The sequence below is a fragment of the Schistocerca cancellata genome, chromosome 7, assembly GCF_023864275.1.
Source record: "Schistocerca cancellata isolate TAMUIC-IGC-003103 chromosome 7, iqSchCanc2.1, whole genome shotgun sequence".
In the NCBI taxonomy this organism is placed as follows: domain Eukaryota; kingdom Metazoa; phylum Arthropoda; class Insecta; order Orthoptera; family Acrididae; genus Schistocerca; species Schistocerca cancellata.
Genome location: NC_064632.1, coordinates 376,419,564 through 376,446,742, shown reverse-complemented (window position 1 = coordinate 376,446,742; position 27,179 = coordinate 376,419,564). Strand labels below are relative to the sequence as shown.

General features: G+C 37.8%; 1 protein-coding gene across 3 annotated transcripts in view; it reads right to left on the bottom strand.

Annotated features, from left to right (window-relative positions):
- LOC126092186 (probable ATP-dependent RNA helicase spindle-E) overlaps positions 1 to 27,179 on the bottom strand; it is a 272,749-nt gene that overhangs the window by 196,100 nt on the left and 49,470 nt on the right. For all 3 annotated transcript variants that reach the window (XM_049907663.1, XM_049907664.1, XM_049907662.1), the window contains exons 7-11: positions 23,170 to 23,357; positions 22,826 to 22,977; positions 22,539 to 22,705; positions 21,353 to 21,520; positions 2,656 to 2,818 (exon numbers count right to left, since the gene is read on the bottom strand). In XM_049907663.1, the coding sequence (XP_049763620.1) occupies positions 2,656 to 2,818; positions 21,353 to 21,520; positions 22,539 to 22,705; positions 22,826 to 22,977; positions 23,170 to 23,357 (838 nt within the window). The remainder of the gene's footprint in view (positions 1 to 2,655; positions 2,819 to 21,352; positions 21,521 to 22,538; positions 22,706 to 22,825; positions 22,978 to 23,169; positions 23,358 to 27,179) is intronic.

Sequence of the window (27,179 nt, the reverse complement as noted above, 5' to 3'; positions counted from 1 at the left end):
TGTTGTAAGCCAGACTGAAGCGGAAAACCTAATCGTGTAACTGATTATATCCTACCTAGTCATGTGGAATGTATGGCCAGACTATATAATTTTATTTATTGACTGTTAATATGTTGTATAAACGTTTTCTGTGGGAGACAAATCACGATGTATGAAAAGCCCTCTAGTGGTTAAATTCTCACAATCGCTGTGTGCCTACGTAACATCCTGGCTGGTGGCCCAACAAAGAGCACTGATCATTGATCTGTTTTTTCTTCAGTTTTTTGTCATATAGACATTTTATCTTTCACAGGTAATTTATAGTTTGCTACAGGCAATGTATTACGTATATTTTATTTTTGACCATAAATTTGCCGCAAAAGTGTCAGATCTATTATCTTTATATATTTCCTTTTAAAAATTTTATATGGGTAACTGTATTCGTCTTTTACTGTATCAAAATTGGTTTCTATAGTAGTTATCAATATTTAAAAATCTGCTACATGTATTTTACCTAATGTGTTTTTATCAGATTATGTTTCTTACGTAAATGATGACTACATCAAAGCCCACAGTAGCAACATCTATGAAGGATGTAGGCAAACAGATTTTTGGTAGCTACTGCACCTCAGTAGCCAGTTGCAAAATGACTGTGTGGATGATGTAGCCTATTTTATACCATATTTTAGATCTCTGTGACGATGCTGTGTTGAGTATATTTATATGTTTTGATGATGCCATTACAGCCGTATCACATTAGGACATGGTGTAGAACAGGTACACTTTACCATATTTTATCTGTAGATTTCCCTGGTTGTATGATAGTATAGTGTGATATATAAATGGCTCTGAGCACTATGGGACTTAACATCTTAGGTCATCAGTCCCCTTGTGATATATAATGCTGTATTGTGTTGAGAGACAGACTGCCCACTAGATATATATTTTTATATTGTAGATCTTAAGATGGTCATTATTGACTGACACCAGTCATCATCAAAGGAGTTGATATTGTGATCAAAGACTGGGATAAAAACATTTGAATAAAACATATATTCTTACTAAAGGAACACAAACACTGTGCATATCCAGGCTCCTGCTTCCATGGTAGAGAGATCCACTGCCACAAGCCATAATATGAGGGTCTTTCAATACATTATGCCCCACAATATTTTTCTCAGGACATATTTATTCTTAAGAGTTAGAATTTTGTAACAGTAGCAGTCAACATTTCTTTAAGGTGTACTATTTTCTACATAGTCTTCATCACGTTCCACATCCTTACATCAGGATTGTGTAAGAGCATGTATTCCTTGTCAGTAAAAGCTCTTGTCCTAAGTTTGTAGCCATGTTTTCATGGCACAAATTACACTCTTATTACACAGAAAGCATGTTCCCACATAGAGAATCCTTAAGTGGTCGGAACAAATGAAAGTATGCCAAGTCTGTGATGTAGGGTGGATGAGGCAATAATGTAGAAGTCAATTTGGCTGTGTGTTTCCAGGTTCTGAGACTTTTGTGCATGTGTGCATTATCATGTTGGAGCAAGATTTCTCTTTGATTCTTGTCAGACCAAACAAATCAGAAACGACTCTTGAGTTTGCTTAGAGTTTTCACGTAAGCCTCTAAAGTAATGACCAACCCTTTTTGATGAGACGTCCACAAGAATGAGACCATCACTATCTCAAAAGATTGTCATCATACCGTTGCCAGCAGAGGGAGCTGCCTTGAATTTCTTCTTTCTGGAAATTGTCGGGAGTACCACTCCAGTGACTGTCTTTTTGTTCCCCACTCAAAGTGACACACCCATGTTTTGTCACCTGTAATGTTCCATGGAAGAAGGTCCTCTCTGCTGACCTCAAACTGCTCCAACAAAATGGTTCAAATGGCTCTGAGCACTATGGGACTCAACTGCTGAGGTCATTAGTCCCCTAGAACTTAGAACTAGTTAAACCTACCTAACCTAAGGACATCACAAACATCCATGCCCGAGGCAGGATTCGAACCTGCGACCGTAGCGGTCTTACGGTTCCAGACTGCAGCGCCTTTAACCGCACGGCCACTTCGGCCGGCAAACTGCTCCAACAGTTCAGATGAAATGCTTTTTCTTTGAATCTTATGGTTAGTTGTAAGCTTTTGTCAACCTTATCTTGAGCATATCTTTGTATATGCTAGAGTCTCAATCATTGCACATGCACTTTCACTGCTCACTAATAACTGTGGAGCCAATTGTTGATTTGTGATGAGCCAATCTACATGATTAACGGCATCTGTGCAATTCACCTTGTCAGGAGAAGTGTCTGTGACACGAAATTCCTAACACAGCTGATCTTGGACTTCACTTTAACCTACTTTAGCCATTACCTAGCAGTACTCCTATTTTAGGTATTATTTACTGAACAACCCACTGTCTAGAATGTCTGTGGAAACAATACATGATTTCCTAAGTTGTTCACAAATTTATGAAAACCAATACTTTAGCATAGCATGTTGAAAATGTATGGAGATATTATCATCTGCTGGCACAAGAAACTGTCAATGTAAAACTCATAACCAGTCCACATCAATTACCAACAGAAAGACTGTCATGGCTGAAATTTAAAATATTCTGATCAGCACACAAAATCTACTTACGAAGTTCTTACATTCTACATATCCTATAAAGTTGCAGCTCACCCATTATAATACAGTCACCAAGAACACTGAAAACATGTCCAAGTAAAATAAGTTTGCCAATGTAAACATCTACAGGTAACCTGGCCATCACACGTCCCATAAAAGTAATATCACCATCATGATCTGAATATTGACCACTCACAGTTGGTAAAAGTGCACCTGCCTGTAACAAAAATATGGCACTAATTAAGACTTGTCCATTAAACAAAATGTATAAAACAAAAGTTCATATTACTCAATCTACACAGGCTGCACAAGTCCATAACATCCAGACTGAATACAAGTTAAAATATAAAGAATGAGATATTTTGGTGCAAAGACTAGTTTTCCCTGACTCTAGAGAAACCACTGTAAAACGTTAAAACAAAATAGAAATCCAGATACAATTTAATCTTTGAATCAGTGGACTGCTCTACTGTAAGATGGGACGGGACAGATCACTAATCAAGAGCCGATACAATTTCAAAAATAAAGGTCTAGACATGAGAAAAACCTGGAGATACTTCTGTGTATTACGGCATATGAATGAGATCTGCATTTAACGAGATACAACACAATCTATGATAAGCAATGATGGAATATGATGCGTATAATTGCCATTCCCAAAAATAAAAGAAAATCATTATTTAATAATGTTTAAAGAGGAATCATGAACTAATTCCCCATAGTTGATGTGTCTGGTCTTGTTCAGCTCATATGATATGCCTTGGTTTCCTTGGGGGAAGAAAGAAGTAAAAACCATTTTCTGACTCATTCAGTTCTGAGGTGCAACTGGACCAAGGGTGGCAACTTTCAAAATTTCTGTGAGTGCATATCAATGGCACAGCTCCTGCGTCCTTCAAAGCCATTATCTCAACAAACAGAATGATAGCAATCCACATTATGAGAAAACAATTTCATTGAAATATTAAACCATACTGTTTTCACATTTAAAAAATTTAAAAAAACCTGTCGAGGTAGTCTGTAACAATCAGCTGCCTTGCATCTTAGATTATTCTTTATTACGCTCAATATTGGTAAGCTGCTATTTTAAAAGAATTGTTGACGAATGTAATGGGCATATTGTAATATGTCAGTTGTGAGGAAACATGAAAACAAGTCAAAAGGATGGGATTCCATTCACTGTACAGTATGACTGTTATTGTGGGGAATGCCTTTGACTTGGCCAGAGGAGCGCAAGCAGCAGGGAGTGTGGTGCTTGGCTGCCTTTGCACAAAGACATCTGAAACGAACAGAGTTGTAATTTTAATTTCCATCTAAATGTTTTACGAGTTCATTACTTTCTGATGCAGACAAGTGAGAAATATTTATTTTATTTTGTTTTTACGAAACTAAAAATTTTATCAGTGTGGTACACCCACAAGATTACGTATGTGGATGCTCGAGCCCCAGTGCACCCACATAGCTGGCACTCGTGAACTGGACTACATTCAAGTTTTCTCCCGGTCCTGACATCCCACCATTGTACAAGGTTGGTAAACTTTGTAAATATGACAAGTTCCTGGTAAAATGCAAGACAGGCAATTAGCTGAATTTCAACAAGGTCATACTGAGGGCTTTCCAAAAAGTAATACACCAGATCCGAAGGCACCTGTACCAATTACCAATAGCATCACTTATAACAGCCAATATGGAGTTTGGGCACTGTGCTCTACTTTCCAAACTGCTGTGACCCGGAGTGCTGGGGTCCTGTCGTGTGCAGGAGGCCGAGCACAGAGAGTGCGTGAGTGGTCCAGTTTACAACTGAAGGATCAGTGGCACAGTGTTATCTGCAATAACATTTATTTTTCAGGTTGAGCTTACAGAGTTAGAAAGTGTCTCAGGGTGTTTGTCAATGGTTGCGAATAAGCATGTGCTGAAAAGAAGTGTTGACGCTTTGTCAGCTAGTCATGATGTCGCTGTTGCCACAGGTCAGTAAGCTACAGTCACTAGGACAGTGAGCCATAGCTGCAGGACTGTGAGCCACGGCCGCATCCTGTGCTGGTGGCAGTAAGGGGACAGAAAAGGTCGCCCACCAAATATTCTGCGGTACTGTGAGGCTCCCACTTCAGTGCTCTTGTAGACAGTCCATCATGAGCTCAGGTGAGGACAGCCAACTGTGGTTCTGGATGTCTGTTGTCGTGAAGACCAGGCCCTGATCATCCACCGTGGATCGACCAAGACTGCAGTAGTTGTTCACAAGTAGGCCAGAGGGCTGCATGAACATGCAATACCTGGTCAGTTTGAGGATAACAGTTTGTAAATGATCTATAACTGACCCTCAGTGAAGAAGAGTTGGTCATGCACCAGTCTCCTCTTCATCTGCGATGCCCCAGTAGGCAGGTATGACAGATCATGGCTGCGGCATGCATCAGGTCGACTGAGTTGTTGAGCTGAAGGCAGCAAGCAGGTAGTAGGCAGACCATGATGAATTAACTTTCTGTGGTTTCACTAAAGCTCAACAGACAGTCATTCTCTCTGGTTCTAGCAACACGGATGGAATAGCAGCATGACTGAATGTGTCTCTGAACTCCATATACCTCGTTATTTAAAGAGTCAAGCCTGTGCCTATGATGCAGTGGCTCTGGGTGTACGAACGCATTTGCCCTCGTTTATCAGTCTCGTCAGTGCTCTTTGCCTCGCTGTGGTAATTAAGTAATTTTTCTGGGGCACTGACCTTGGGTCTTTCTGCTACATTTGATTATTGCTTTGGCCCTCTGCCGCTGAAATTATAAAGCATTATTTCACACAACCTTGTTGTGGACCACTGAAGTGTTTGCATTTCTGCTTTCTTCGCACGGAAGTTTTGTGGCAATGTTCACCTGGTAAGTCTTGTTTACACTCCAACTGGCACACCAGCTAGAGCTAGACCTCTCTGCCTTGAGCTCACTGGTTAGAATAATAAAAAAGTTTAAGCATGGCAACAAATTTATTCAGTGATCCAAAAAAGTTGTCCCCAATTTTGCCTTTGATTATGATCTGCAACAGTCTCCTAGATTTAAATATATAATAATACACTGCACCCACTGCGCCAACTTGTTGCTTATGGGAGCTGACTTACGTGGACTTCCTCTCTGTTCACTAGTCCTACTCAATTACTGAATCCTTTTCTAAGTTATACTACATTATTCGTATTTTTGTTCTCACAAGCTACAACAAATTTGAAATTTTCATAGTTTATATTTCACAGGTTATGTAAATTAACCACTCAACATGTTTCCGATGTGTTGGTAGAATTTGATAATGGAAACTTCTGTCTGAGACAAAAGTGAAGTATGCAAATTGTTACTAGAAACAAGGCAAGACTAGTTGTCGTAATACTTATAGTTAGCGCATTTCGGCATTGTTACTCTTGAAATTGCTGAATATTTTGAAACATTGCCCCTTCAAAATTCTGTCTTGCTGAGATGCTATTAATTTATCTAAAGAATGTATGGGATCAGAATTCAGGATGATGTTAAGGTAGGTTAGAGTTTACATTGGCTGTACTTTCACGGGTTTCTATGGCCAATAGAATGCAAAGTGGGTTAGGTGGAGTACATTTGTACCACTGAGTGTAGCTGGGAGACAGAAGTTTGCTCCAGCTGTCTCACAAGATGGGCCATTCACCAACATACCACTATTAACTAGCTCAAATTCTGCCATGCCCTGATGGTCCAAGTTCCCAACAGAAAACCTCAGTACATCCAATGTGCTCGTACCTTCTGGGAATGAGGCAGTGATGGCAATTTTTTTTTTCCTGACATTCCACTGCCTGTGCTTTCCCCAGAAACACTTGCATTCGCATGTCTGTGTGTGAGTCTGCACTTCTCTGGCTCAAAAAGTAGCGATATTTTCTTTCAAAATGTCTTTCAAACACCCTAGTGACAGGAGAGTGTGAGCTTCTCCATGCTCAGAAATTATTAAGACCTCTCATCCCTTTACTTGTACCCATTTACCCACCATTCATCTTTCTGGATAAGGGTAAACAATATAACACTGATACTGCACTTTCATCCCTCCTATTGGCAGTCAGACCCACATGTACAACTTCTGTTCTGTTTATATTCACTTCCATGGTGTCTCTGTAGTAAAACATCACTAAGTTCTTTTCAGACATCTCTGTCATATGTTTTAGTTCCACAGGAAATTCTCTTTCTGCAAGCTCAACCCTGTGAAGAATTATTGTGTTGTCAATAATATCGAACTCAATTTTCCATTTCCCACATAGTAGACCGCTTCTTCTAATGACCCCACTCCCAGTCTTGCATTGTTGAGTTTATCTGCAAATGCCCATAACAGTCTGGCTAGTACTATTCTACCTGTCCAGTAACCTCAGTCGCTTTTGTATTCCCCCCACATCACTGTCTACTGTTTTCATTGCATTCTGGGTGTACTGGGCTAGCCCTACGGTTAATTCATGTATTATTTTGGTGTTATTCAGATGCCCTACTCCAAACTTGACAACTGTGTGGTATGCGAATCTACTATGGTTTCGGTAGTGTCACCGTCATTTGCACTTGCATAATCATGTTATTCAACTCCCAAATATGTACCTTATTCGCCACTCAACACACAATTTTTGGTATTTTTTCCTCCTGCATCCAATCCCCCCACCTCTTTTTCCTAAGAAATAGTATCCGAGGTACAATGCAGAAATTTGTGTCAGCTCAGCTCTATGTTTGCCATAAGACAGCCTTGGTTCCTAGTGTTCACCCTACACCTTGGTGACAATTTTGTCCCCCTGCAATCCTAGGAATTCAAGCTGTAATCTGTGAACTCCATTCCTTATCTCCCACATAATCAACAGTCAACCTCAATGTCTGTTGATGACTGATCAGTAGCACATCCCGTAATATGAAAAATGACACACCTGACTCTGGGTTTGTCTGTAACTTTTCGAATACAAAGTACATAAATAACTGCTTCATCACATCTGATAGAAAATCTGTGCCTGATTTGTAACTGAGGTATCAGGCAATCCAAATTTAGCTAGAGCCTGGGTAATGTACAAGCCTGCTGATCAGGAATTTCCGCCACTGATAAGAACCTTGAAAAATGGTATTTAATAGTTAGTACATATTTATTTATAGATATCATGTCCAGTCAACTGAAAAGGTTTAAACACCTATGGTAGTCTTTGCAAAGAGACTTTCTGATGGCTACTTTATGCACATGGTGCTAGTCCTTTTCAGTACAACTCGACATTACAATTTCTTGTTTTATTTATTTATTTACACATCAAGTTCCATAGGATCAAATGGAGGAGCAAATCTCCAAGGTCATGGAACATGTCAGTACATGAAATTAAAACATAAAACTAAAGCAGATAAAAATAAATGTTTATGAACCCGAAAAAAGACAGTGCGTATGTTTAAGTAAATGTAATCAACAATGCAAGAAGAATCACCTTAATTTTTCAAGGAGCTCCTCAACAGAATAGGAGGAGTGACCCATGAGGACACTCTTCAGTTTCGATTTGAAAGCGTGTGGATTACTGCCAAGATTTTTGAATTCAAATGGTAGCTTATTGAAAATGGATGCAGCAGTATGCTGCACACTTTTCTGACAAGAATTAAGGAAGTCCGATCCAAATGCAGGTTTGATTTCTACCGAGTATTAACTGAATGAAAGCTGCTTATTCTTGGGAATAAGCTAATACTGTTAACAAAAAATGACAGTAAGGAATATTTACATCGAGGCGCCAATGTCAAAATGTGCAGACTCATGAACAGGGGTTGACAAGAAGTTCGTGAACTTACACCACTTACTGTTCGAACCACCCATTTCTGAGTCAAAAATACCCTTTTAGAAAAAATGTTCAAATGTGTGTGAAATCTTATGGGACTTAACTGCTACGGTCATCAGTCCCTAAGCTTACACACTACTTAACCTAAATTATCCTAAGGACGAACATACACATCCATGCCCGAGGGAGGACTCGAACCTCCGCCATGACTGCAGCGCCTTAGACCGCTCAGCTACCCTTTTATAATGGGAAGAGTTACCCCAAAACATAATACCATAAGATATAAGCAAATGAAAATAAGCAAAGTAGTATGTTCTCCACCACAACTTTCCCACTACTCGTCCGTCTCTTGTTTTGTCATCCTTTCCTGACCTGATGACATATGATCATGCACCCTTTAGCATCACTAGAATCATTATATGTAGTCTGCATTCCATCATTCTGAAGAGTAAGCCCTCATGCTTCATGAACTGTAGTTGTAACCTGAATGCCTGACAGTCTTTGTTATTCACTTGTGCTCTCTCCCACTCTGTTACACTTTTGCCTGGCGTGATCAACACTGAAACCTTCTCACTCAATGTACCTGCATTTGTGTGTTTACTTCCACGTCATAACCAAACTCGCTGGGTATGAGTATCCATTTCATTAACCTACATGATGGATATTTAAGTCCCAACATCCATTTTAATCATGCATCATCTTTCACAACCTTTAACTTTTGGCCATACAAATAACAATGAAAGTAGGCTATCCCATACACAACTGCCAACATTTCCTTTTCTGTACTGGAATAGGTATGCTCCACTCTATCCAGTTGCCTTGAAGCATAGGCTACAGGATGTTTCTGCCCATTGACATTCTGGCTCAAAATAAAACTATCTGCCCCACTCCCGGTGACACGAGAAAGTAAATTCTTTCTTAAAATAAGGAAAGACCAGTACTGGATCTAAAACTAATGCTGTCTTCAATATTTCAAATGCTGTTTGACATTCTGCTGACCACTGGAATTTCACACCCTTCCTTAACAATCAATTCAAAGGTTCTCCAATCTGTGTAAAATTCTTTACAAATTTGTGACAATTGCATAAACCCAGGAATGTTGTTTTGTAGTCTGTGGTGCTGCAAATTTCCAGACTGTCTCTTAGGCAAGAATTGGTTTAACACCTTTCCTGCTACTGCATTTGTGGAAAATGGCACTTGGCTATGCTAAGCGTCAGATGTGCTGACAACAGCCTGCTGTATAAGACTTCCAACCATTTCACATGCTCTGGCATATCCTTTGAGAATATGATGGTATCGTCCAAATAGACCATGTACTTCTTAGTGCCATCTGTTGACTTTCTTGGAAAGCTGATAACATTTGCCCCCCTCCCTTGGGCTCTCACTGTACTCTATACCTTCCACTAACTGCTGATCCATAAACTCCTACATCATGGATTGGAGATGCTTTACTACGCAGTACTGCTTTCTGTGAACCAGTGAGCTATTACCTACAGGTACACGATGCTGGATAACAGATACTGCCGTTAGAGAACCCTTTGTGTTAGATTAATTCATAAACTGTAGCAGCAAAGCTTCCAGTGGCTGCCAATTACTGCCTCTCATGTGATGCACTTTTCATGTAATGCTGCTGCATTGACACTTTGCTTGCGGCTCTGGTCATCATATGACCTACCAATATTTTCTTCAGATAATATATTTAATGTGACAATCATTAAGCCCTTTGACAGACTAACCACGTTCACGCTGAAGTAATCCAGGTTTACAGGAACCTTAAATTCGCCTTAATATTACTTATGCATGATACACTTGTGAGCACAAAACAATACATTTCATGTAGTTCTTCATTTTCTGTCAGTGAATATAATGTTTCACATAGTAAATCAGTATCAACAGAAACCTGCACTAACTTCCCCCTACCTGCTGGTATTTTTTGTGGGAACCAATATTCAGCATATGTGTCTACAGTTTATTCAACAACACTTTCATTAGGGCTGTGTCTTTCAACACCGCCTTACTTGCAGCTATATCACCCAACGGAAACAAAGTCCCACTCAGTTGTTCTGTATACCGCGAAAGATCAATTTTGGCTTGATGTCTGTTGAGAAACTGTAGCCCAAGAGTTGCTAAATACCCCCCATCCACGTCTGGTAACACTTCCATATCTTCATGAAAATTTATAGTTACAATACCAAAAGTGAGCAACTTCATACCGAATGACTCTACATGCTTATCACCCACTCCAATAAATTTGTAATGTGGGGACCCAACTCTCCTCCTATCTACAAGAACCATGCTGATGCCTGACATATGCGCACCTCTGTTCACCAGAAATTTATGTTCCTGGCCTCTCACAAAGCCTGCCAAGCAACATTCTATTTGTGCATTTACTTGGGCCATGTCACATCCTATTGGAAATTCCTTCATACAGTTGAAGCACTCTCATTTGCATTGAACAGTTGCTTTGTTGACGTTGTTTTCCGTGCCTTTGCTGCCCAAAATCCTGTGCTTCGTGTCCAACTTTGCCACACTTATAGCATTCAGGGTGCTGACAATGCTTCTGTATGTTATCTTTACACCTACATCTATAACACTTTATTTCTGCAAACAAAAACACGGTAGTCCACATGTATTTTTGACGCGATGTCGAGCTCTTCTCAATGCTTAGTGACCCTAAGCAGCACAGCCTACCCCCCAGGATTTACCATCATTACCCTACGTGACATCTAGGTGAGGATATCACACAGATAAACACCCAAAGCCCTATTTTTGCTTTCCCACAGCAAGACATTATTTGCTTGTGTGTTTTGCATCAATTGGTATACATCTGCATTCGTCCTTCAGATCCCATCTGAGGTTTCCACTGATTTCTTATGTTTCTATGTTAAACAACTCAATTTTTCTCAGAAGAACCTTGTGCTATTTTGCTTCTGATAATGCTGTCATAAGCTGTCAGCTAACTGCTGAAATGCCTCTGCCTTACTGGAAAATTCATGGTATAACACATACCTTTATCTGTCAATTGAAAATCAGCCACACAGAGAGAAACCTCATCTGATGAACCACTCACTACAGCAATAGCATTAATATTGCAAATGAATGCAGTTATGTTCTCTGTCAATTTGCCAGAAGAAGGCACTATTAAGGTTAATGACAATGGAATAAGAGAAAGGGGGGGGGGGGGGGGGGGGGGAGGTACACACAACACTGCCGTAGCTTCCTCACACCCTGATTGCAAATGCTGAACCACAACTTATAAAACCTCAACCTGCCTACATAACTCCTCTTTGTTCAGCTATTGCTGGGAATTCAAGCCTGCTAATACCTGTAAATGCTCCACAAAAGCAGGAACAGTATCACCCATAATAGCAGAACGCGTCTCTGGCATCTTGCATAATCTGCCACTGCCATTTAAAACAACAAAAACAACAACTAAAACTAGAGAAACTGCACTCCCAACACATAAACAATAATTATGCACTAATCCTTTCAGCATATCATTGCCCAACAGGACTCATGTGTTATACCATGAATTTTCCAGTGAGGCAGAGGCATTTCAGCAGTTAGCTGACAGCTTATGACAGCATTATCAGAAGCAAAATAGCACAAGGTTCTTCTGAGAAAAATTGAGTTGTTTAACATAGAAGCATAAGAAATCAGTGGAAACCTCAGATGGGATCTGAAGGACGAATGCAGATATATACCAACTGATGCAAAACACACAAGCAAATAATGTCTTGCTGTGGGAAAGCAAAAATAGGGCTTTGGGTGTTTATCTGTGTGATATCCTCACCTAGATGTCACGTAGGGTAATGATGGTAAATCCTGGGGGGTAGGCTTTGCTGCTTAGGGTCACTAAGCATTGAGAAGAGCTCGACATCGCGTCAAAAATACATGTGGACTACCGTGTTTTTGTTTGCAGAAATAAAGTGTTATAGATGTAGGTGTAAAGATAACATACAGAAGCATTGTCAGCACCCTGAATGCTATAAGTGTGGCAAAGTTGGACACGAAGCACAGGATTTTGGGCAGCAAAGGCACGGAAAACTATCCTGTCACCTACAGGTGACTGGCACAGTCTTAGTACATAGCACTTCAAGCCCTGACAGATTACAAATCTTACACTGAGCTGGAGTTAAATGTATTCCCCTAACATTCCCTTCAAATAATGACAAATCCACAGGCTCCTGTGGTTTAACAAATGACACCTTATGGGTGCTACTGATGTATCTGTGAACTGACGTAGCCAAAACAGACGCACATATACAATAAAAAGGTCACTAACAAAGAAAATGTTCACTCAGCACATTACATTGTGCTAATATTGCTAGAAGATAGTTGATGCTGTACACATGGCTCCACTGTCACCGAAGATCTGAGGTGACAGCCAATTCTGACACCAACGTTGTGACCTGGAGATCTGGGGTCGCATTGCATGGCTGTGTGTGGACGAGTGGTCCAATATAAACCTGGAGGCATCAGTGACACAGCAGTATTTGCAATAATATTTATTCCTGAGGTTGAGCTTACAGAGTTACATACTGTCTCAGGACCTCAGTCGGTGGCAGGGCATAAACATAGGCCACAAAGAAGTGGTGATGTCTCGTCAGCAAGTCTGGACATCACCACTGCAGGTCAGTGAGCCACAGATACCACCTGCACTGGTGGTGGTATGGCCACAGGAAGGCGTCGCCCACATACATTCTGGGGCTCAGCCCTCAGCATTCTCATAGACAACCCGTCACATGCCCAGGCCAGGACAGCTGACTGTGGTGCAGATTGTCAGTTGTCCTGAAGATGAGGCCCTGGTCACCCACCACAGATTGACCAAGACTGCAGTAGATGTACACAATTTGGCCAGGGGGTTGTGCAAACGTGCCAGGTCTGGTCAGTGTGACAATGACAGCAAGCAGATTCTCCACAACTGACCCTCAGTGAAGGAGGGCTGGCCGCCCACCAGTCTCCTCCTCAGCCGTGATGTCCTGATAGCCAGCAATGGCAGGCTATGGCTGTGGTATGTGCCTGTGTTGCGGTGTTGAATTCAGTAAGCAGGTAGACCATCGTCAAATCAGCTTATCATGGTTTCACTGAAATTCAAGAGACTGTCATTCTCTCTGATTCTAGAGACATGGATAGAATGGCAGTACGAATGAATGTGTCTTTGAGCTCCAAAAGCCTTATTGTTTAAGGAGTTGAGCCTGCACCTACAACGCGTTGGCTCTGGATGTAAGATCAGATTTACCCTCGTTTATCAGTCTTGTCAGTGCTCCTTGCCTCACTGTGGTATTTCAATAACTATTCTGGGTCACTGAGCTCTGGTCTTTTCACAACGTTTGACTATTGCAGTGTCACTCTGGCACTGAAGTTACCAAGCATTACTTCACACTACCTCATTATGTAGCACTGTGGCATCTGCATTTCTGCTTTCCCTTCTCAGATGTTGTGTAGCAATTCTCACCTGGTGGTCCGGTGGCTGTAAAATTGGTGGTAAGTCCTGTTGACATTCCAAATGGCATACCAGCCCCAAGCTGCCCCTGTCAGCTTTGAGCTCGTCGGGTAGAACTTTAAAAAATTTATGCTCATACAACAATATAGAAAGGATACTGCTACCCGCAATAGGGAGGAGACATTGTGCCGCAAACAGGCTCAACAAAAAGACTGCTATACATTTGAGCTTCCAGCCAAAAGACCTTCTTCTAGCATGGAAAACTCAAACAATTTCACGTAAGCACAACACACACACACAGGATCACTATCCCAGGATGCTGCAACCAGACTGAGTTCTAACTGAACCTGATGGGAGCAGCAATCCAATTTGGGTGATACAGATAAGGATGAGGCATGGGTTGGTTGGGAGTGGTGAGAAAGCAAGATAGGGGTGGAAGAGTGTATAATGCTGCTTATGGAAGAATAAAAATTATTATCCCCAGATATTGAATAATAAAATAAACGAAAAGAATAAGAAGCAGTTAAACCAGTAGAAAAAAAAGAAAAAAAATTAAACAATTAATTCATCTTAAACAAACCATTTCAAGAATCAAGTCCTTTGAATAAAACCCTGCCAAAAAAGGTATACCACACAAAGATAAACCAGAAACATTAAAACAAACAGAAGTTAAAGGTATAAAATTAACAATTGAGTCTATAAAACGAATATCCTGAGAATCCTTTAAATTATGGATTATTGAACCTGCACACATAAATAATAATGCCTTAAATAAAGCATGGGCTAATAAGTGAAAAAATGCAAGTTTTGGATAACCTATAGCCAAAATTCTTATTATTAAACCAAGTTGTCTTAAAGTAGAAAGAGTAATAATCTTCTTCAAATCAAATTCAAAATTAGCACCCAATCCAGCCATAAATATAGTTATACAACCAATTAAAAGTAAAAATCAACCACAATTATAAGTATCTAATATTGGTCTGAAACTAATTAATAAATAAACTCCAGCAGTAACAAGAGTAGAAGAATGGACTAAGGCAGAAACAGGAGTCGGAGCAGCCATAGCAGCAGGAAGTCAAGAAGAAAAGGGAATTTGAGCTCTCTTAGTTATAGCTGCCAAAACAATTAATATAGTAATAAGCTTTATTTCAAAAGAGTTAGAAATAAAATCATAATAATAAATATAATTCCTACCACCAAAATTTAATATTCAAGCAATAGAAATTAAAATAGCAACATCACCAATACGATTAGAAAGTGCAGTTAATATACCAGCACTATAAGATTTTACATTTTGGTAATAAATAACTAAACAATAAAAAACCAAACCTAAACCATCTCATCCTAACAAAATTCTAATCAAATTAGGACTAATAATTAAAAAACCTATAGAAAGTATTAATATTAAAACAATAATAATAAAACGATTTATATTCTTTTTGCCCGATATATAATCCTCTCTATAATAAATCACCAAAGAAGAAATATATATAACAAAAAACATAAAAATAAGAGACATTCAATCCAAAATTAAAAGTGATAACAACCATAGAACCATTTAAATTAAAAAGTTCTCATTCAACAAAATAATAAATACCTAAAATAAAAATTATAGTTCTAGAAAAGAATAAGGACAAAAAACTCAAAGAACAAATAGAAAATAAGTTCACGGCCTAAGATGAAAAACTTCATATCATTGATTCCACAAAACAATATTTTAAATTAAAATACTTAAGCAATTTAAACAAAAAAATATTCACCCTTTAAACAAAGAATGTTCAAAGGCAATCAATGCAAAAGTAAAAGATGATATTCATGAAAATAACCAAGAGAACATGTATAAACCCCAGAATAATAATTCCCATGCTGAGAATAAGAATATATATAGTATAAACAGCTCTAAAAAAAGATAAAAAATTAAAGCAAAAAATCTAAAAAGAGATCAAGACATAATTCTATTTAATAATTTAAGTTCACCTACCAAATTTAATGATGGAGGAGCAGCTATATTTGATGATCTTAAAGGTATCACCATAAAGCCATTCTAGGTACCAAATTAATTATACCCTTCTTAATTAATAATCTTCGTCTACCTAAACGCTCATAAATAATATTAGATAAACAAAACAATCCAGAAGAACATAAACCATGACCAACCATTAAAGAAAGAGAACCCATACAACCTCACCAATTTATAGTTATCAATCCACAAATAACCATTCTTATATGAGCAACAGAAGAGTATGCAATTAAAGACTTTAAATCAACCTGACGCAAACAAATAAATCCAACAATAACCCCACTAGATAAACCTAAAGATAACCAAAAATAATTAAACTTTAAACCCAAATAAGAAGTAACCTTTATAACACGAAAAATACCATAACCACCAAACTTCAATAAAACACCAGAAAGAATTATTCTACCTGAAATAGGGGCCTCTACATGAGCCTTAGGAAGCCATAAATGAACCAAAAATATTGGCATCTTAACTAAGAAAGCTAAAATTATAAAAACATAAAACATAAAACATAAAATAATAAGAACCAAAATCAACCAATAAAGGGAAATATAAAGTGTTAGAGAAATCATAAACCTTAAATAAAACCAACAATAAAGGTAAGCTAGCAACCAAAGTATAAAAAATTAAATAAACACCAGCCTGTAAACGTTCAGGCTGATAACCTCAACCCAAAATCAAAAGTAAAGTAGGAACTAACCTAGCCTCAAAAAAAAAAATATAAAAAGAAAGATGACTCAATCTAGCAAATGAACAATAAAGCATAATCATTAAAATTAAAACCATAAAGACAAAAAAATTAGAATGATAAGAACTTAAATAAACTGAACCTCTAGCAGTAATTATTAAAGAACAAATTCAAAAACTCAGCAAAATCAAACTAAAACAAAAATAATCAATACCAAAATAATATCTAATTATATTCAAATCTGCATATGAATAAACACAAATTATAAAAATAAAACTCGACAGAAACATTAAAGAATGAACCAACCATCAACAATTACTCAGCAAACAAAGAGGGATCAAAAAAATAGTTATAAATAAATACTTTAACATAAAGATAAACCAAAAGAATTAAAAAAATCATTACCATGAGAACGAATTATTGAAGCCAAAATAGAAAGACCTAAAGCACCTTCACAAACAGAAAAAACTAAAAAAATAACAGGAAAGAAATAATCAAACTCAATAAGAAAAACAATAATTAATATAAACAAAGAAAGAACAATATACTCTAATCTCAGAAGAACCATCAATAAATGTTTACGTTTAGAAGAAAAAACATGAACACCAGCAAAATAGACCAACAAAGAAGTAAAAACAGAGAATATAAACATTAGTTTTAATAGTTTAAAAAAAACACCGGTCTTGTAAACTGGAAATAAGCCCCCACTTTTAAAACTTCAGAGGTGGAAAAGCTTCCATCATCGGTCCCCAAAACCGATATTTTAAATACACTAACCCCTGAAATTATTAAAATAATAATTATATCACTATCAAATGTAATGAATATTAATTTTATTAAATTAAGACACCCAATATCAATAATGCTTTTCATTATCCTACAAACTTTTTTAGTTGGATTAATAACAGGAACAATAATGGAAAGATATTGATTATCATATATTTTATTTTTAACGTTTCTTGGTGGTATATTAGTTCTATTTATTTATATCACAAGAATTGCATCAAACGAAATATTTCAACCTAAATCAATTACCATAATTATTACCTTAACAATATGGGTATTCATTATATCGACATTAATTATCCTAGATATAACAATATTTATAGACTTCTTCAAAAATACTGAAACTATAAATATTGATAATTCAATCAATTACCAAGAAATAACAATATCTTTAAAAAAATTATATAACAGACCAACATTCATTATTACAATAATAATAATAATAATAATAATTTATTTATTTTTAGCACTATTAGCAGTAGTTAAAATCACTAATATTAACCAGGGGCCTATTCGTAAAACAAGATAATTTACTAATGAATAAACCCTTACGATTAAGACATCCTTTAATTCAAATTATTAATAACTCTATAACTGATTTACCTGCACCAACAAATATTTCATTTTGATGAAATTTTGGGTCCCTGCTAGGGTTACGCTTGGTAATTCAAATCATAACTGGACTATTTTTAGCTATACATTATACATCAAATATTGAAATAGCATTTAGTAGTGTAGTACACACCTGCCGAGACATAAATAATGGTTGAATTATTTGAACTTTACATGCAAATGGAGCATCTATATTTTTTATTTGTATTTATTTGCATGTAGGACGAGGAATTTACTATGGATCTTATATATACATACACACCTGAATAATTGGTACAGTAATTCTATTCTTAGTTATAGCAACTGCATTTATAGGATACGTTTTACCTTGAGGTCAAATATAATTTTGAGGTGCGACAGTAATTACTAATTTATTATCAGCAATTCCATACTTAGGAACAGATTTAGTTCAATGGGTGTGGGGAGGATTTGCTGTTGATAACGCAACATTAAATCGATTTTTCACATTTCATTTTGTATTACCATTTATTATTGCAGCTATGGCAGCAATTCATTTATTCTTTCTTCACCAAACAGGATCTAATAACCCATTAGGACTAAACGGAGATATCGAAAAAATTCCATTTCATCCATACTTTACTTTCTTGTCTACCATAAGGATAGTAGAAGTGATTCGCAAAACTACCGTCCAATATCCTTGACACTGATTTGTTGTAGACTCTGAGGTCAAAAATAATGAGATATCTTCAACAGAATGATCTCCTCAATGCCAACCAGCATGGATTTCGAAAACATCGATCATGTGAAACCCAACTCTCACTTTTCTCACATGACATGCTGAATGCTTTGGAACAAAGCAATCAGGTAGATTCAGTATTTCTTAATTTCCGAAAAGCATTCGACTCAGTACCGCATGTATACTTATTGTCAAATGTACAAGGTATCAAGTGAAATTTGTGACTGGATTGATGACTTTTTGGTAGGGAGGACATAGCAAGTTATCTTGGATGGAGCGTCGCTGTCTGATGTAGAAGTAATTTCGAGTATGCCTCAGGAAAGTGTGTTGGGACCCTTGCTATTCATGGTGTATATTAATGGTCTTGCAAACAATACTAATAAAAAAAAAATCAGGCTTTTTGCAGATGAAGCAGTTATCTATAATGAAGTACTGTCTGAAAGTCAGTCAGATCATGATAAGATTTCAACATGGTGCAGAGATTGGCAACTTGCTAATGTCCAGAAATGTAAAACTGTGCGCTTCACAAACTGAAAAAATGTATCCTATGACTATAATATCAATGAGTCACCATTGGAATCAGCCAACGCATACAAATACCTGAATGTAACACACTGTAGAGGTACAAAATGGAATGATCGCATAGGTTCAGTCACGGGTAAAGCATGTGGTGGACTTTGGTTTATGGGTAGAACAGTGAAGAAGTGCAATCAATCTACGTAGGAGACTGCTTAAAAACCACTTGTGCAACCTGTCCCAGAATACTGCTCATGTGTGTGGAACCCAAACCAAATAGGACTAACAGGGGATATTGAACATATTCAGAGAAGGGCAGCATGAATGGTCACAGGTTTATTTAATCCATGGGAGAATGTCACAGAGACGCTAAGGCAAGTGAACTGGAAGACTGTTGAAGATAGATGTAAACTATCCTGAGAAAGTCGATTAAAACTGTGTGCCTGACCAAGACTCGAACTCAGGACCTTTGCCTTTCGCAGGCAAGTGCTCTACCATCTGACCTACCCAAGCACACCTCACACCCTGTCCTCGCTGCTTTACTTCCGCCAGTACTTCGTCTCCTACCTTCCAAACTCCATAGAAGCTCTCATGCGAACCTTACAGAACTAGCACTCATGGAAGAAAGGATACTGCGGAGATATGGCTTAGCTGCAGCCTGGGGGATGTTTCCAGAATGGAAGAGTGGACCAACACCAGAGTATGAGAGCTACGGCTGCTGACCAATCATTGTGTTTGTGTTTCTTTACATCAGGTTTATTTTTATGATGACTGGAGTATAATTCCTAACATGCCCTGCGGCCAACCATGCAATTTGAACAGCCTAACACAAACCGTTCAGAAGTTATGATGATTTTATATCACATAGTACAATAACTGTCACCCTGTATGTAACAAACGGTTTAACTCTATCCACAGCAAGGCCCACAAAACACGTTAAATGTTCCAGTGCAAATACCTGATAAATCATACAGATCAATCTGTCAAGGAGTTTCAAACCAGTGCATGGTCCACTGCAGAGTGAAAGATTAATTGTATATGTTATCCAAGATAATCAGACCACAGATAAACAACAATATGTTATCCAATATAATCAGACCACAGATAAATGAACAATATGTGACTAAACCTTTACTGGTGTGGGACTTGCATTGCAAAACTGTTGATTATATTCATATCTCCTCTGACAAAAATGGCAATTTTCTGTCAACATATGCAACTTTTTGTTAAACCAGCTGCATATAATACTGCATTTATTTCAATTTTGCAATCAGTGTCACCCATATAGCGTGATCTTTCATTTGGGTACTGTCTGTGAACTAATTCTGTTATGTGTTTACTTTCAGGATATATTAAACTTGGTTGACCATAATTCTTTTAAGCAACATACAACTGTATATCATATGTAAACAGGCCTTTAATAGAATATTAGATATATTAAACAAAATATGTTATTAATGTCTTTCGTCATTTCCCTATTTTGCATATTTATCTCTCTGTGGTAAAATAAAAATAGATGTATGTGTATACCAGACTGACCAATGGCTGCTCACTCTGGCAGGCATTACAAACACTGTCAGTCAGTGGAACCCAAATGAAGCGTTAGTAATGAAGAATTCAGCCTATTTATTTATGGTGTTCAATATTTGATGGAAGTACCTTATCTTTCAAGCCCATAAGCTAATCCTATTCATTTGTTGTCACTCCTTACATTGGTCTTGAAGCCCATGCCCTGATTATGCAAGTCAAAAGGCTAATTATCAAAAAACAGCTGCTTTTCTACCCTTTGAACATTTCTCAATGAATACCGATCTCTTCCGTAATGCATATGACATAGTGTGCACAAAGTTACATGGCTACACGACAAAACAACCTGAACAGACAACATAAAATTTAGCAAAGCTGTGAAGTCATATGTGTTGTGTCACTGTTTTTACTCTGTAAATGAATACTTAGATCAGTAATCTTGCTGTTTGTGCTAAATTGAAAACATTGAGCAATATAATACATTAGAATACTATAGGCTTACATTAATACATGTTAACAATGTTAAATGACATTTTCCGACATCTGCAACACTCTGTGTACCATCAGATCACATGGAATAAATTAATAAATAAATAAATAAACAGTTTGACCTGAAAACACTCAAAAACATATATTAAATATTTAACAATTAATATATTTATAAATAAACAAGTAAAATACGAGTGTGATCAGCCTACCTCCTTGAGTAACAGGATGGTGCTTTCAATATTACTGAGGTCTGGTGGGTCCATTGCAAGTGCAAGTAAAGCTTTGGGTTCTCCCATATTCAGTAGTTTTGCATGGAGAACAGTTTTTGCAAGAGGACAACGAAGTATCTCAGGAACGCCTTCCTGTGCAAGGCATTTCTGCAAAATAAGAGCATACAATGGAATTACACATTCCAGAAGAGCATGTGTGTGGAGCAGGAGGAAGGGGTGCTCCTTTGTTCCATAAAGAGGCAGATAATGCAGCTGTCCACATAAGTACCATTGGAATTGTTGATAATACTTAACAATTATTCTAACATTGATTATGAACAACCATCTTTTAAAACCAGATAGACAAAAAGGAAAATTGAGGCAAGTGTAGACAAAATGGTATACAGAATTCTAGTATGCACCTATAAACAGTAAAGGGTGGCACTTAAATAAAAACAAATTTGTTTCAACATTACCTCTTTTTCTCTGTAATTAGTTAACACCTATGGAGAAAATCTTCTCAATAAGTTAGTCCCATTACTGATCCAGAAACAACTTCTTCCTTACTCTGTTGCAGCCAGTAATTTATGTCTAAAAGTAAAAGTCTGTTCTCCTATGAGCCTCTGTCTAATGTAGGTGTAAGCAGCAGAAAACTATATGCAAGTTAATTGTTTAACTGTGCAAAGACATTGATACAGCCTCAGTAGATGATGCATGCCAACACGTGCATGCATTTGTTACCAAAAAGGACACACTCCAATAACAGACCAAAACGTTTCCCTTCCTCAGAGCAGAGAATCTGCCTTCAAACAAAAACAAGAATAGCAATTTTGTCCACAAGATATGAAACTCAAATAAATAAAGTTCAACGGCATTTCCATACTCATTTTCAATCATTCTTCAAAGACCTTGTGAATAAAACTGACATTTTAGTGACCCTTGGCATACTCAGTAGACTATCATACTAAAAGCACATTAACTACTGAATCTGAGACATTCAGAATAAAATACCACCCCAATTCTTTTCCTCTCCACTCCACTCACGTACTACCTTCCAAATAATGAACCTGAGATTTTAAGAATTAAGATTCAGTTTATTGTGTTTCTGTCAGTTCATTTGCAATTTGCAATCCTTCTCAGTACACTAAAACATTAGTCACCGAACTCCAACAGTGAAGATACTCACATCGTAAAATTCTCTTGGGACAAGTCTGTACACTCGGCCATCAGCTACTCGACCAGAGCGACCAGCACGCTGAATACAGTTTGTCTTAGCTGCCCATGTCAGCTGCAAACTCGAATAGTTTGTATCGGGATCACAAAAAAGTTCTTTGGTCAAACAGAAGTCAATCACTGAAAACAGAACGTAAAGGAAAACACTACATGAGTATGAACAGATGGGGCAGTTCACTAAGAGAGGAATTCAGTAGCTCCTAAACATGTAATTTGGCATAAATACGATTTAGTACTGACCGTATACAATATCTGAAACTGTTACAGAGCTCTCTGCAATATTTGTGGAAAGGATTATTTTTCTGTAACCTGGGGGAGGTCGCTGAAATACCATTTCCTGTTCGTCAGTTGTGATTGTTGAATGGAGTGGTTTCACCCACCACTTGTAATTCCTGTAATGTTCACATGATTTTTAATAATTTAAAAAAGTTGTTAAAATGATTATCAATCAGCATTATTATTGAAAGCTATGACTTCCTCTAAATCATCTTTGCAGCAAAATGCTATGGCAAGAAAACATCAGACTTCCTATAGATATTTAAATGAAATAAAGCTGGAATAGAATACGATCAAAGGTAACTTACTTTGAGAAGTTGTCCAAAAGTATATAAAGTTTTTCTATTTCCAGAATCCCTGGTAAAAATACCAAGACAGCACCTTTTGATGTATTGTTTCCTTGTTCTTCAAGCCGGTCAAATTCTTTAATAAGGCGGGTTGCCACATTATAGCCTTCTTCTGTTATACAAGGCTCGTCTTTTCTCACATCTGGAAGCTTTTTTAAAATATTTTTTTCACATGTTTGATCCCTTGTCAAAAAGTACATATTCTAAATATAATGAAACATATAACAGATATGCAAATTACCAGTTAATTAGTTATTTTCACATTCCATGGATCATTTCACAACATCTTGCAATGATGTGGAATGTGCTACTCCACCCCCCCCCCCCTCCTTACACGCACACACGCGCGCGCGCACGCGCACACACACACACACACACACACACACACACAGAGAGAGAGAGAGAGAGAGAGAGAGAGAGAGAGAGAGAGAGAGAGAGAATTCACTTATGCTGTCACACAAAAATGATTTCAGTTTATCTGCAAACATGTTCTTATTGATATGTACAAGTGCTAGGTACAAGAAAAGTTCAGTTTAAACCCTACATTTTTAAAAACACATACCAAACATCTGCAACAGCCAAATAAACTGTGGGAACATCTTTACTATTGCAGAACTTTATTGTTCTCTGTCAATAATTTAACATTTATCTGAATATTATTAGTTGGTATTGGGACAGTTATTATATATCAAGGTACAGGGCCGCAAACGTCAGACACTAATAATGCACAAATTAAATCATAATGTGTAACAAACTTACATTATTCAATTAAATGCCATATAGCGGACAGGAAATAAACTCTTAGAGCATTGATAGCATCTAAGGAAAATGTCCACTGACTAAGTATTTTATCCTAGGTACATACTTTTATTAAACAATACATGGAATTCTCATGGGCACTTGTAAACTTATAATGCAGCAAGGAATTTCAATGACATACAAGGTGTGATGATAAAGTAATGAGAATTTTTGTTTTCCTTAAAGAATCCTTATTTATTCAAGAACATCAATTTTTGTCCCCTTCAAAGTAATCTCTCTCTGATATAATACACTTCTGCCAGCACTTTTTCCGGGAAGCACTTTTGACACTTATTTTTCACCATGGCACTCAGCTCCTTCACTGATTCTGCTTTTATCTCATCATGGTTCTCTTCAGCCACACCAATAGAAAGGAGTCACAAGAGGCCGTGCCTGGCAGATATACTGGTTGAGGCAACAAAGGTTTTGATTTCTGTCAAAAAATCATAAGCAAGTATTGAGATGTGAGCAGTAGCATTACCATGACGCAATTTCCATGAGTGATTCTGCCACAATTCTGGTCATATTCTTCGAACTGCTTCATGCAAACAGCACATAACTTCCAATCAGTATTCCTTATTAACTGTATGACCATAAGACAAGAACTCATGATGTACTATCCCATTGTAACTGAGAAGAACCTTCACATATCATTGTTAGAACTTGTAGAGCCTTTTTCGATCTTAGCTCTTCAGGGAGGTTCCATTGAGACAATTGTCCCTTGGTTTTGATGTCATACACGTATACCAGTGTTTCATCATCTGTTATAACCCTCTTTAGAAGTTCTGGATCACTGTCGACTTCATTCGGCAATTTCTGAATGATGTTTTTGTAACGTCGTCTCTTTTCTTTTCTTTTTTTTTTTTTTTAATTCAACACTTTTGGAATAAACACATTTCATGCCCAAGACCTGAACCAAAGGATACGAGGACTTCATCAGCAACCTCTCTGATGGTGATTCGGCAATTTTCCAGCACCATTTTCTTTATTTCTTCCACACTGTCATCAGTAATTGAAGTGCTAGGGTGTCCAGGGCGACTGTTGGCTTTAACATCATCTTGACCCTCTTGGAAATGTTTATACCATTCATAAACTTTTTTCTTACTCATAGCACATTCTCCAAAAGCCACAGTCATAATTTCAAATGTGGTGCTGTACTTTATTCCATTTTTCAAGAAAAATTCAATGCAAATTCTTCGATCTATCTTTTTCCAAAGAAAAAAATTTGCCAAGCACTTGAAAATATGTTTAACCTTTTAGACTATGAGTAATAAACTAAATATTTTAAACAGCAGAAAATGTATAGCAACAAGATACAAAAACGATTTTGAATCTCGGATGTATAAAGCCCACGAAATTAAAAAGTTCCTGGTTTTTTTTTTTATCACACCTCATACTTGCTACAGTAGACAGTTTTAATATATTGGTAACAGTCTCACACCACTACAGACATTTGATTCCACCAAGGTTCAAACAAAGTCTTTAGACTGAAAAACTGTGCTTCTTATTCATTCATATTTCAAATACCCTACCAGTCGAACAACTAACTGTCGGAAATTATTCCACTATTTACTGTAATTATTATCGTAATTCCATACAGGATACTCATATCCCTTGGCTCCACTGTATTCAGTAAAATATTCTACATCTCAATAAATACTCTGCAAATCATTACGAAATGCGTGGCAGAGAGTATTTCCCACAGTACCACAAGTTAAGGCTTCTTCCCATCACATTTGTAAAACAAGTGCAGGATGAACAAGTGCTCTGAATACCTAGCTGAATTTCATATTCAAGGTTTCTACGGGAGAGGTAACTAGGGAGCTGTGGAGTATTCCTAGAGTCTTCATGCTGCTACAACTTTGCAAGTATGTTTTCATTGGATAGTTGACATCTACCATCAATCATCTGCAGCTCCAGTTTTTCAGCACTTCTGTGACACTTGAGAAATGTCCTGTCCACTATCCTTACCGCCCCTCCCAAAGTGGTATTCCGCTGTCCACCGAACCTACACAATATACTCGCCCATCCTTACACAACCACTGCTCCCAATCCCTTACCTCATGGCTCACATGCCTGTAATAGTCCTAGGTGCAAGACCTGTCCCATACATCCTCCCACCACCACCTACTCCCGTCCATTTACTAACATCACCTCTCCTATCAAATGCAGGGCTATCTGTGAAACCACTCATGTGGTCTACAAGCTAAGCTGCAGCCACTGTGCTGCATTCTGTGTAGGCATGACAACCAACAAGCTCTCTGTCTGCAGGAATGGCCACTGACAAACTGTGGCCAAGAAATAAATGGACCATCCTGTTGCTGAACACGTTGCCAAACATGATATCCTTCATTTGAATGACTGCTTCAGAGCCTATGCCATATGGATCCTTCCCACCAACACCAGCTTTTCTGAACTGCATAGGTGGGAACTTTCCCTGCAGTACATCCTACATTCCTATAACCTCCTGGCCTCAACCTTCGTTAGTCACTGTCCTCACCCATCCAGTCCCTTCCCTGTTCCCATTCGAGCACTACACAGCCATCATTCCACCACCACATCCAGTCTTTTTATTTCTCTCCTTTTCTGCTACTTCCCCCCCCCCCCCCCCACCTCTCCCCTTCCCTCTGTCTAACCTGCAGCACTTCACTGTCTGCCACCCTCACCATACTATCCCTCCCCCTCCCCACCCTAGCCTCCTCCTTACCCCCACCCAGTCACCACTCCCATCATGTACTGGTGCCATTGCTCCCAGTGTGGTTTCAGTTGCCTGAGACTTCAGTCGTGTGTGAGAGTTGCGTTTGTGTGTGTGTGTGTGTGTGTGTGTGTGTGTGTGTGTGTGTGTGGTGTTGACGAAGGCCTTAATGGCCAAAAGCTTTAACTGTGAGAATCTTTTTGTTGTACCTATCTGCGACTCAGCATCTCTGCTATATGATGAGTAGCAACTTTCCTTCTCATAATATTGTTACATTCCATCCTGGATTTTCCATTGTTTGATTTTTATAAACATACAAAATTCTCTGATTGTCCTACCTGGTACGTGTCCCACACACAAGGAATTTTCTAGGACTGGTAGTGAAAATGTTTTGTACGCAAACTCCTTTTCAAACTAATTTAAACTTTGCAATTACCTACCAATTAACCAAAGCTTGCTGCATGCTTTACCTATAACT